The 13,583-nt window shown below is 34.4% G+C and overlaps 1 protein-coding gene across 4 annotated transcripts in view; it reads right to left on the reverse strand.

The window, feature by feature from the left end:
• LOC112321026 (cadherin-18) overlaps positions 1 to 13,583 on the reverse strand; it is a 591,686-nt gene that overhangs the window by 222,994 nt on the left and 355,109 nt on the right. For all 4 annotated transcript variants that reach the window (XM_053914028.1, XM_053914024.2, XM_053914025.2 and 1 more), the window contains one exon: positions 6,669 to 7,153. In XM_053914028.1, the coding sequence (XP_053770003.1) occupies positions 6,669 to 6,896 (228 nt within the window). In that variant the 5' untranslated portion in view covers positions 6,897 to 7,153. The remainder of the gene's footprint in view (positions 1 to 6,668; positions 7,154 to 13,583) is intronic.

Genomic DNA, 13,583 nt, shown 5'->3' on the forward strand with positions numbered 1-13,583 from the left:
TTTTTACATAATGCATTCCCTCTTTACCTCAAAATAGTTTATTTAATTTGAAACTACAGTACTCCACATTAAAAGATATTTGAAGTTTTTCTTTTAAAGAAAGAAAAGTATAGAATAAAGGCAGTAATAATGATGAGGAGAGAGGTATTTCATGCACTATATACTAATAACTAATTTTCACTAGAGAATCGGATATGTTACAATGTGTGCCTTGGCAGTGCCGAGACTAATCCCTCTTCCCATGAAGAGGTCACTTAACTGTTTCAAGCATCGTTGCTTTTTATTACTTGAGGGATTTGGCAAGATGATTTCTTAGTCCCTTTTTACTGCCAGAATTCCTTGCTTATCCTCCTTATGTTTGCTGTTTTTCACTAAAGTAAATTTTGAATAATCATGTGGAGTCTACACGTATCTCCTCACATACATAAGAGGTAGGTAGGGAGGTGTGGGAGAGTGGTAGAATTTTAGATCTAAATTTGTAGTAAATATAAGCAATCTCTTCCACATGTTATGGTTTATATTGAAAAAAATTTGAACAGTTATCAGCAGATAGACCGTAAATGCAGGAAAGTGAAAATAGAGAATATAATTCATTTTTTTGTCCTGAAAATGTCAAAGATTTTATGAGTTTTTATTATTAGCTATATATTTAATGTCAACACAGCCTTAACCTTAGTATAATATTGTTAATAGGTTACATATCTTATCCTAAAACACACTGCTAAGTAGAAACACATTTTTTGATCTTTTACCTGTTTTATTATGTGTCTTACATTGTCTCTAAGTATCAAATAATGCAATGTGAACAACATCCACTTACAGATATCCTGGAATAAACAGTTTCCTTTATTTCTTCTTGTTTTCTTGTTTGTTTTGAGAAACTCATGCTTATTTATTTATTTTTATTGTTGTTCAAGTACAGATGCTCCATTGTCCTGCCACCACCCACCCCACCCACCCCCACCTCCCACCCTCAATCCTACCCCCCTTTGCTTTGTCCATGGGCCCTCTATACATGTTCCTTGATGTTCCTTCCCCTCTTTCTCCCATTATCCCCCTCCTCACTCCCCTCTGGTTACTGTCACTTTGTTCTTTATTTCAATGTTTCTGGTTCTATTTTGCTTACTTATTTGTTTTGTTGATTAGGTTCCACTTACAGGTGAGATCATACGGTTTTTGTCTTTCACCTCCTGGCTTATTTCATTTAGCATAACGCTCTCCAGTTCCATCCATGCTTGTGGTGAAGGGTAGGAGTTCCTTCTTTCTCTCTGCTACATAGTAATCCATTGTGTAAATGTACCATAGTTTTCTGATTCACTCATTTACTGAATGGCACTTAGGTTGCTTCCAGCACTTGGCTATTGTAGATTGTGCTATGAACATTGGGGTGCACAGGTTCTTTTGAATTGCTGTTTCAGGAATCTTAGGGTGTAATCCCAGCAGTGGAATTTCTAGATCAAAAGGCAGTTCCATTTTTAGTTTCCTGAGGAAATTCCATACTGTTTTCACAGTGGCTGCACCAGTCTGCATTCCCACCGACAACGTACAATATCACTGATGGACACAGATGATGAAATCCTCAACAAAATATTGGTAAACCATATCCAGCAACACATTAAAAAGAGCATACACGATGATCAAGTGGGATTCATCCCAGGGATGCAAGGATAGTACAACATTCACAAATCAACAAATGTAATGCACCACATAAACAAAAGGAAAAATAAAAATCACATGATCATATCAATAGATGCTGAAAAAGCATTTGATAAGGTACAGCACCCATTTTTAATCAAAACACTTTTATTTCTTATATGAGAATGCTCAGCCAGTTAAAAAAGTCACTTATAATGTTTTTAAAATGATAATACTATATATATATATATATGGAGCACAACATTTAGCTAATCACATTTACTACTTGAAGTATATGAAGCTTATTGCCAGTAGTTGTGTGTTAATAGACATATTTCCAATGCATACCCTTAGTTAAAGTTTACCAGTTATATATCAAATAAAAATAATAAATTCAAAAACATGGTAACTATTAAAAATATTAGTAATTTATGTTATTAGCAAAGAATTATTGCACCTATTATATAAATAACAAATAGTTAAGTTCAAGAAACTAACAAAAGGATATAAAATCATCCCTGGCTGGTGTAGCTCAGTGGATTGAGCACAGGTGTGAACCAAAGGCTCTCCAGTTTGATTCCCAGTCAGGGCACATGCCTGGGTTGTAGGTCTGGTCCCCACTGAGGGCCGTGTGAGAGGCAACCACACATTGATGTTTCTCTCCCACTCTATATTCCTCCCTTCCCCTCTCTCTAAAAATAAATAAATAAAATCTTTAAACAAAGAATATAAAATCAAGGACCATGAAAAGTCAGTAAAAAAAGAAATATTCATAAACCCCAAAATATGAAGATTATCAGTTTTACTCATAATAAGGGAAATATAAACCAAATTACACAGATATGCCATTTTTCACTGATTATATTTTACAATCCCATCTGCTGTCATTGCTGTAGAGAAATAATCTCTTTAACACATCACTGAGAGAGATGCAATCAACTGCAGCACCTATGGAGGAGATCTAGGTATGTCTACCAAAATTAAAGATTTATAGCTCTTTGAAAGAAAATCTCACTTCTAGAAATCTCTTCCACAGATATGCCTGCATGCTAACTCATATGTGTACCAGGTCAGTCATTACACTTCTGCATGTAATATAACAAAACCAACAATAATAAAATCAAAACACCAGAATGAGTGAACATTCATTGAAATGACTATTGGGGAGGGTAATGCCAGTGAAACTGGTGAAGTACAGACCTCCAAGAAATTATCTCCTCCATAAAAGCAATGATTGATGGGAGATATTTTTGTTTCAATAATTTCCCCTAATCATCAAAACCACTACAAATGGTGATAGTTTATGGAGTACTTCCCCATGAATTGCTATATTTGATCATTATAATATCAAATGGACATACTGTGTGAATAAAAATGATATAGACCCCAAACCTGCTTTGAAAGCATTCACAGTACATTAGGCAAGGCAGACATCTTAACCAGAGGCTCACAAACATGTCCTGTACATGACCCTTAGTGAATAGTGCAGACTGCGGGCCTGATTCTCTCTTGCCACTACTGAGTTCTGCCACTGTAGCTTAAAAAATGCCATATACAACACATAAATGCATGAGCGTGACTGCATTCTAATAAAGCATTATTTATGCAAACAGAATTGGATTTCATGTAATTTCTGACTGTTACAAAATATTACTTTGAAAATACTTTCAACAATCTAAAAACAAAATAAAACAAAACTTCTTTAGTGTGCAGGTAAAGCCCAAACATGCAGCTGGTTGAATTAGGCACACAAGCTGTAGTTTAAATGACTCATGATGTAAACCATAACCAAACTTTTAATGTCGTTGAATTAGTAACAAAAAAGTCAAACAGTATTTCTCAGTGCTACGTGTAAGGAAACAGAAAGCAGAAAAATAAATAGACTTGCCAGTTTTAATACAGATAACAAGCAGAGATGCTAGAACTCAAACCCAGCTCTCTCCTCACTGGTCGGCATTATCTCACGAATGCATGAGTCTACTCCCGTGATAGCTGTGATGCACGGCATGCTTTTTAGGTTGGGTGTAACATCTTACGTAAATTATATTCTTCGTTACAATGGGATTTATTCAGCACTGTTCTACTTTTGAAAAATAAACAATAGCTTAGATGGTCTATGCTGCTTTTACACAATACTTGGAAAAAGAGAACCTGTTTGTTTTAAAATATTAATGACTTTACCATTGAATTTGCTCCAGGAGTAAAGGGTTAGTAATGTGCTGTTATATCTTCATTCCTTTAATTGCTCAATAATTTTAAAATATCTTTAACAAATCCATGAACTCATATTTATAAGATATATTCATATGTCAATTTTGGTATTTGATCTCTCATGGCCATTACATTCTGGAAAAAATTATGAATTATCAAATACATGTGCAAATGTCTATGTGTACTTATATATGTGTGTGTACATAGTCTGTGTAATGTATATGTGTAATTATATATATATGTGTATACATGTATAATTATATATATATTTATGCATAGTTGATACATATTACCCATGCATATGTATATGGACAATTATACTATTTACTATTAGAAATGGCCTTACGATCACAACCTTAGCCACATATAAATATCTTAGTAATGAATAATAATATTTGACCAATGTCAACAAAATAAATTCTCCCCTTCTAAATCCAATCAACTAAGAAAGGTCTAAGAAAATTATCATATGACATATGAGAAGTTGATCTGTATCAGAATACTTAAGCTGACATTTTTATCAAAAGTACAGTAAATGCTGTTTTATAATGTGAACTATAACCACACATTAAAAATAATTACAACCAAGAACTGAAGGATACTTCGAAACAAGCCTGTACAATGAAACTAGAAAAAATATTATTTTACTAGCAAAACTGTATTATATGATTATTATTTTGTCTCTGTTGACCAAATTCCTGCTGCTATTTTTGTGACAGAGAGGGGAAAGGAGATACTTTTCAGTTCTCTGGAGGTGTCCTTTCTCACGTTCATAGCAATTTTAATAATTCCATGTTTTATTTAAGAGCACTTTGAAAATACATGGTTGGTCACTATGAGAGTATTTATGAGTTGTAGATATAAATTCACTTATTTAACAAATAAAGTAATGGGACAGAAGGGCATTATTTTATGCACATATGAATTATTGGGCTTTGCAGGCTTTTCTGCATTACCACAGCATGTACATATGTATGTATGTATTTACGTGTGTTTGGTGTTGACCGGTGAGGGAAAATATGTGTACAATTAAGTTAGATCTGCACATAAAGGCAGATGAGAGTAGAGTATGAGTGAGGGTCTCAGGTTGGATAGGTTATAAGAGGATTGGGCTGGACCTTTTATATTTGTCTGTCGATACTACAAACAGTAGAACAGATAGCAATTTCTACAGAACCTCTTGGAACCTGAATAATGTCACAGACCTGCACTACTTCCTGATGGGTAACAAGCTCTCAACCATATGTTCATTGGCACCCACGCTCAGAAAGATCTCTCTATCCTGGTCTACCTCTTGAGGCTTTATCACTTACTAAAATTAGGTGACTCAAGAGAAAATGCAAAGTTGTCTGATTTTTCTCTTTCCCTTTCTAGCAAATTTTGCTTTTTAGTTAAATCAGATGATAAGAAGTATAGATAACAAAATATTTAATAATATTTTTTCTTTTAGGTATACTCCTAAAGGAAAAAAAATATATATATATACACATATATATTTTTATGTTCTTTCCACCCTCCTTTTTAAGGATTATAGAAAAAGGACTTTGAAGTTCATAACAAAAATAACTTTCTAATAATTCAATGTGGTATGCTTCTATTTTATACCTTTATTTCCATTTACTTCAAGGGATACTTTGTAGGGAAAACAATACGTGGGATAAAAATGAGTGGTTTGGGTCTCGTTTTCACATGCGTGTAAGAAAATGATAGCATTGTTTCAGGTCTTCTTTTGCACTCATGTTCCGACTCCTTCGCTCCTGCCTTGTATGGAAAATACAGCTGCAGCTGAGTCCCTGTTGGGTGAGAGGTGGAACAGATGGCCTGTGATTTTGCACTGCCTACACATTAGGGAAGCACCATGGCTTGGATTGAATACATTTTTTTTTTAGTACTAACATTGCTAAAGTGAAAATAAATAGTCAAGCAGGGCAATGGAAGTCATCGAGCCTGTCGTTGTGGAGATTCGACCTCTGTGCCTGCTGTCTCTCTCAGGGACTGAGCTAACTTAAGTGTTGCTACTTCCAAGGATATATCAGTAATTCATCACAAGAAGGCTGCTCCACTTTCCACTCAATTCTTCACCCTAGAACCTATGTGACACATACTTAAACTGTTTCTTTTACTGAACACACAATTCCCTGAAGGGTTTAATAAGCCATTAAGCTGTTTTGTCTGTGGATTTGAGAGAAAGAAAAGTTTATCTAAATTTACTGACCATTTTATCAACTTTATTCTTTGGGAATTTAACAACATCTGTACATCTACGTGTATTTAATCTATACTGAAAATATATCAACAATTTATGGAAATTAATTTGAAGGGTTGGAAAATATCCATGTACTTGAAAGGCTGACAATTTCAAGTACAATCTGTGTAAAAACAATGGAAATATATTAAGTATTGTGATATAATATCTTCTTTTTAGGCCCACATGTATTTACAATAGGTTAAAAATTATAAATATGAGTGTATCAATAAATGACATCATGAATTTCAACATGCCTTCATGGTAATAAAGATAAAATCACTTAATTGTGTGTTCAATGAAGTGTTTTCATTTTACATGTGAGAACAGAAAAAGTAATATGTTCATAAAGTACATTCTAGCTACTATGTATGGACTGATGTTTAGGGACATGACATTATTGGTATATGTGATTTTTTACAATCATTATTCTGAAGTGGTTAGTATAACCATTAGCTTATATAACATAATTTCTTACCATTCATGGCTCTTACCATTCAAATCCAACTCCCACTTCACTCTCATCTCATCCCACAATTTCCCAGAAGAGGATAAAAGCCAATCAACAAAAACTTACCTTTCCAACGTATTGTGGATCTGGTCCCATATGTTCTTCTAAAACAAAGAACTGATTCCAAACCCATCCCCTTTTGGGACGATGGTGGACTTCGGTTTCCCCTTCAACGTGTTTGGTTTGGTTTCTGGTCACCTTGACAGAGCTGTGGTGAGCAGTTCCATAACACCTCTGCACAAAACAGAGACACACGAGGACTGGACAGATGCAAGATGTGCTCGTAATTTTCATTGTAAGATAACTTTCCAATTCACAGTTTTCTTTCTTTTCCTTGTCAGCTACAAATGCTTAGTGAGCATTCAAGACAGAAGCCAAAGCATGGTTTGGAAGGGCAGTCCAAAGTAAATTGTTTAGCATGTCCATAATTTAACTGTCCATCAGGGAAAGGTCAGACTGCATTTACATCCTGAAACACTTTAGAGATTCAATACTGTAGTTGTCTGATTCTAAGTCTTCACAGTAGGTGAACACAGGCAACCATTTTCTACCTAATGGAAAGAGAGAAAATTATATACATAACAAAACATAATAGTTCTAAGTATTTGCTCTGACTATAAATTGAACTATTTTGTAGTGTGGTGCTGATAGGCAAAGAATGTGTGCAAATTCTTTTGGAAATGCATGCACATAATCATGTATAAGCCTATACATTGCACACACTTTCAGATGGACTTCCCCGTCTGTACTGCTAACTGTCCATATGCATTTAGGGTAAGTGTATAGTGAGGATATTTACATATTCCTTGAAACAACAGAAAAGCAGCCTGAGGGAGTGTTTCCACGTCCAAACAGTAACAATGAGTATGTGCACATGCCTGAGTGTAGCATGACTGCTTATAATGTGTGATCTATTAGGAACTTCATACTAAGTGCAAGATTTTTGTATGTTTTGCACTTATGTATTTTTGTTAGATGTAATAAAAATTGGCTGCACATTAATTACCTACCACATGTGATTCACTGAACTTCAACAAAACACTTCCCTAGGGTTGAAAAATTGTCCTAGACCATCACCACAATCAAGTAGGCACTTAAGCTGTTTGGTAAGTAGAATAAAAGAAAACAGATGAGAAGATGGCTGGGAAAATGTATGAAACTGGAAGTTACTCCATGCTCACAGATCAGATTGCACAGTCAGTTACGAGTGAGAAGATCAATGGACTCAATGGTAGCTTGTGTGGATGTTTATAGGCAATACTCTATGGTGCAGTCCTCCCATAGAGGAAAGGCAGATATTCAGGCATGGGAATGACACTGCACAGAATTCTAGCAGCCTTGTAAAGACAGGTGTAAGGAAGAAAAGAATGGTGGCAAAAAGAAGGGGAAAATGTTTTGATTTTCAAATAAAATGTTGTAGCCTTGGACTTAGGTTATAGGACAATTGGGCAATAAAGTAAAACTTAAAAGATTTCTGGTAGACAAAAAAGCAGGATTTGGTAGAGAAAAAGTTGACTCAATCAGCTTATGGAAAACATAAAACTTTGTGTTATTTTCTCTTTTTATACATGTATATTTTAATATATTTAGGAAAATTATACTGACTCAAGATTATAGTAATCCTATCCTGCAAAAACATTAGATGAATCACTTTCTCATTCCATTAAATTCACCCTGTAAATCAGAACAAACTATAGCGTGGCTCTAAATAAATCACAATGTGGTTGACATGGCAATATATTTCAAAAATTTAATATAAATAATCAGGGATAATATAATTCTTTAATACAACTGATAAAAATGTTTATACTGAGTAGAAAATGAAAATAAAAATCATATGAGATCCAGAGCAAGGCACTTTCTCTATCAATATGTCTCCCCCTAAATTAGGGTTAATAATGATGCTTACCTAACCGGATGCACAAGTATTGTATTGAACAAGAACTGGGAATTCATTTTAATTATCTGGCATTATAAATTAAATTTCATAATTTTTAAAGCATAAATATTTTACTGACTTAAATTAAAATGACTTAAAACTCTCCAAACTTCTTCTCCCCCTATTTCTTTTGAGAATTTACTTACTATATGTACTTATGTGAATCACCTAATTTCTTCAAGTCTCAATCTTCTCATTTACCAAAATTTGTATGTAACCTTTAATATATTTTCCAGTTTATCTAATAAATTTCTTGGATGATTTTATATAAAAGTTTAATTTCTCACTTGTCAAAATATCCTTCACTTTGAAGTCACAAATCTCAAAATAAGAAACTTTAACTAGCCTTTCTTCTTAGAAGTAAAGTTGATGAATATGTAGAAGGTGTTATCTTAATACTTTCACACCACTCAGTGTGACTGTTAAATGAAAGTAGCATCTTTGCTTTTTATGCTAAGTTGTTTAACAAAGCATAATTCATGAGTGGAAGGTGAAGAAAGTGGATTTTATAATACAACCCAGATATGCAGAATGAGTGCTTTCTTTACAATAACGATATCGTATGGCATTCCAAAAACACACTAAGGCATTGGAATCTGGGTACACATCACAGGTTTATGAATCTTTATTATAATAATTATGAAAAATGATAAATGCAGCTCTGTGGCATAAAAGAACAAATATAAACATCACTCCTGTACTTTTGAAAGTAATTTTGTTTATTATATCATGAGAAGACAGACTCCACATAGGAAAATTTTTGCTCTACTTCAGGAAATCCATCCCTTCATAGGTTAGAAAGAATTAAAATGAAAATGATAAAACCATTGATTGAGACTAACATAATAGAAATATATTGTAGGCTTTTGTCATTTTTTTTTTGACTAAGCAGCATTTAAACACCCCTCCTGTTTTCATGGAGCTCTCCAGTATATGAATTCTGACGACAAGAGGCCTGACTTTCACATCTGAACGCCAAGGGGCCAGATACTTCCTTCTTCCAATGTTTCAGTTAGAAGTTGCCCCAGTGACATATATACATTAATCACATGCTCCTACGCCCCGGCAAAAAAGATGGATGGAAGTAGAGAAAGTCGAGAAGTGTTCAGAGCCGCAGTAATGGTCTCAACGTCCAGATGTAGTGGTGGTCAGTCGCAGCTATAATGGACCGGGTCAAATGGTAGCTGTGCAAATGAAGTCATTCTAGCTACAGTTTCAGTGGCAAGTACTTGATATTATTTGTTACTGTCTCATTCCTATTGCTTTCTACTTCTTGACAAAGGTAATTCTTAAGGACGCCCAGCAATTTTGATGGCTATACAATATTGTTCCAATAAATGTATTTGCTGCTTTCTATGGCCAAGTTGACTTTTGTTGTTTGGAAACAAGAACCTTGTCTGTAAAAAAGCATTATGGTCACTATATTCCAAAAAAGAAGCATTTCCAAATAATGCATTACTTGTAATAATGTTCAATGCAGACCTCTCGCCTCTGGTCAGTACTGAATCTCAGTGATGCCACACTGTTGCCGAGATTAGTTCTCTTTCTTCTGTAACTGTTCCTTCTGCAGTACAATTAGTCACCCTATGCTGAGTCAAGAAACATGACCTCCAGTGTTCATGTTATAGAAAAGTATCACCTATCATATTTTATGAGCATTTCATTCTCTGAGCTTTACATTTCTCACTGATGAATACAATTTTTTTAATTATCATTATGTTCAGCTAATTCTTTGAATTTATGATTTAATAAATACTCTTCATTTACAAATGGCCTTTCTTACACTGAGTTACTCACATCTCCCAGGATTAACTATTGGCCACTCAGTACAGTCAGTCATTCTGTTAGGGAGCACTGAGGAAACTCAACTGTCAAAGAAAATGATTCTCACATTTACCCCAAAGGTATTGCTTGTCATTTGGTCCTCTGACGGAATGTTCTTACCAATGCATTCTTAGTTTATAAACTTGTGACTCCAAAGAGGTCTAAGAATAACTTATGTTTGCATTTTTAAAGTTATTTTAACTAAGTATATTTTATGGATTATGCTATTGTAGTTGTTCCTATTTCCCCTTTGACCTCCTCCACCCAGTAACCCCTTCTTGCCAACAATATCCTCCTTAGTTCATGTCCATGGGTCGTACATATAAGTTTTTTGGTTTCTCCATTTCCCTTACTATTCTTAACCCCCCCCCCGCCTTTTGTACCTGCCAATTCTGTTTCTTTTCCCCCATTCTCCCCTTTCATGCTCACCACTGATAACCCTCCATGTGGTTTCCATTTTTATGATTCTGTTCCTGTTTTAGTTGTTTGCTTAGTTTGTTTGTTTGTTTTTAGGTTCAGTTTTTGATAGTTGTGAGTTTGTTGTCATCTTACTGTTTATAGTTTTGATCTCTCCTTTTCTTAGATAAGTTCCTTTAATATTTCATATAATAAGGGGTTGGTGATGATGACCACCTTTAGCTTTACCTTGTCTGGGAAGCACTTTATCTGCCCTTCCATTCTAAATGATAGCTTTGCTGGATAGAGTAATCTTGGATGTAGGTCCTTGCTTTTTATCACTTTGAATACTTCTTGCAAGTCCCTCTTGCCTGCAAAGTTCCTTTTAAGAAATCAGCTGACATCCTTATGGGAACTCCTTTATAGGTAGGGTCTCCTTTTCTCTTGCTGCTCTTTAGATGTTCTCTTTATCTTTAACTTTTGGCATTATAATTATGATGTGAAAAAAAGTAGTTTTCCTTGTTTCTTTTATTGTTTTGAAAATTTCTTTGTTAAAAGTACTTTAACATTTCTATTTGACTGTGTTGTTCCATTTTCCAGATGTGTGGGGTGCCATATTTAAGAAGCCTAGAGTTATAATTGCCACCAATTTCTCAACCCCAGAATTATACATTATTGGTAGGAATTTATCTGACTTCGCATAGAGCATCTTAGTTTAAATATAAAAGTGTCAAAAGAAAATAGAGTATGATGGAAAGCCCATATTTTTTGGAATTAGTTTCATTGTGAGATATATAAGGATTCTTGTATGGAGAAGCATTTGCCAGTGGAATCATGTTGCTTAATGCACAACTGTCAAATATGTAAATCCATCAGATGAGAAGGCTGTTCATGAGATGACTCATCATGGAAATAATGAAACTTAACTTTTCCATGATGAATTATTAAAATCCATCACACTGTCAGGTAGATTTAAAAGTAAAGAAATTTAAATTGTGTTTGAATTCTAGAGTACTTATATAAGATGAATGTTGCAAATCCTTAACAGAAACCTATTTTTTTCATTTAATAAATAATTATTTATGACGTATCTGTATGTTTGTATGCATGTGTGTATGTGTGTATTTGCTTGCTTACATTCAGGATATGTGTCCCAAAACTTTCAAGTTACCCTTTGGGTCGGGGATTAGAAGCAAAACTCCCATTGCCTGTAAGTTGCATTCTCGGGTATCGTCTGACCCTGAGTTTATGGTCTCCACCACGTTCGGATCCAGTGATTGACAACATCAGCCATTCTCTTGTTCTAAGTCCAGTTCTTGTTCAATTTCCAATGATCTTGACTTCTGAATTTTTTGTTTTACCTTCTTGTCTTTAACCCTTTATATTAAATATTTTCTTCATAACTTTGTTTTTTCTCTCAATTGATAATTTACATGTTTCATAATTAATTAGACTGTTCTCTATCAGTGTTGATTAAATAGCTCTTGCTTACAGTCAAAATCCAAATACTCATAAACCATATGCAGTTGTAATTTTGTTGCAATTTTCTTCCCAGGTTGATTCCCAAATGGACATTTTGACTTCCAGTCTAATCATTTCAGGACATTCCTACAGCACCAAGATTTGGACATAATAATTGCATTATATTTATATATATATATATGTATATATATAATTGATATATAATTGATATGTATGTATATAAATTGATATATAATTGATTATATATAATGAAATGTGTCAATAATACCATATAAATTAGAAAGCATTAACTGTTGCATATTGCGTTTTTCTGTTGGAAATATGCATTTAACTTTCCTGGGACAGTGATGAGACCACTACATAGGCAGTACAGGTGTTGCTCCTTGAATGGTTCATTCAGTTCTTTTTGTCTCAAAAGACTTACTGTCCAAACTCTATTTGGTAACACCTACCATCTGAGACTGAGACTAAAGGATATTTCTCCACAAAGACTACTATGTTTTAGACACAATTCTCTTTGGTCATTTTGTGTTCTTCACATCTAAGAAAGACCTATTGACAGCTGTGTGTGTCAAGCTATCTTTTCAAGGATACGTGAATGGCAAAAAGCCTTTGAAGAAAGATAGAACCAGCCTTGAAGGCAGAGAACAGATTTGTTTCTGGACAGGATACTATCTTCTTCTATGACAAAGGTCAGAGTAATGTGCTAGCGGACCCCAAATAAAGCTGGGCATTCCAAAATTCAGGATTCCTTACTGGGACCTACACATACTGTGTGTGGCCTGTCCCTGGGCTCCTTCGAACTTCCCCAGGGGACTGGGAAACATGCTTCTAAGGGTAGGAAGGTCTTTTGTCTCTATTCCAGAGTCTCATAGTCTCTGCCAGCACCTGTTCATCTGTGGCGGCTTAAGTGATTAGCTTGAAAGTAAGGCAAAATCTTAAATCCTTCATTTAAAGTTCTGGATAAAATTGTTCAATGTCACTGCTTGTTCCTCTAAATTACCATAGAATTTATCAAATTCTTTCTCTATATTGCAGACCAGCATTCTAATTATCTACATAGGTACTATTTAATGTATCCTTTGTGTAACCTTTTTTAGACTTCTCATACCATGTCTACGTATTCTCCATCTCCTATATTGGCTAGTGAAGTACCTTTCATATTGTAGCCATTGAGCAAATATTTGTTGAATGCAGTATTAAATAAATGGGAAATAGACAAATTAATTCAGGGTTTCTGCAACGAGAGTGGTGTTAAAATGCCAAGTTGCAATTAGAATACTCAATTGTAAGAATGTGTTACAGAAAAACTGTTTATAAAGCATTCTTCAATTCGCTTA

The sequence above is a fragment of the Desmodus rotundus genome, chromosome 1 (genome assembly GCF_022682495.2).
Source record: "Desmodus rotundus isolate HL8 chromosome 1, HLdesRot8A.1, whole genome shotgun sequence".
Classification (NCBI taxonomy): Eukaryota; Metazoa; Chordata; class Mammalia; order Chiroptera; family Phyllostomidae; genus Desmodus; species Desmodus rotundus.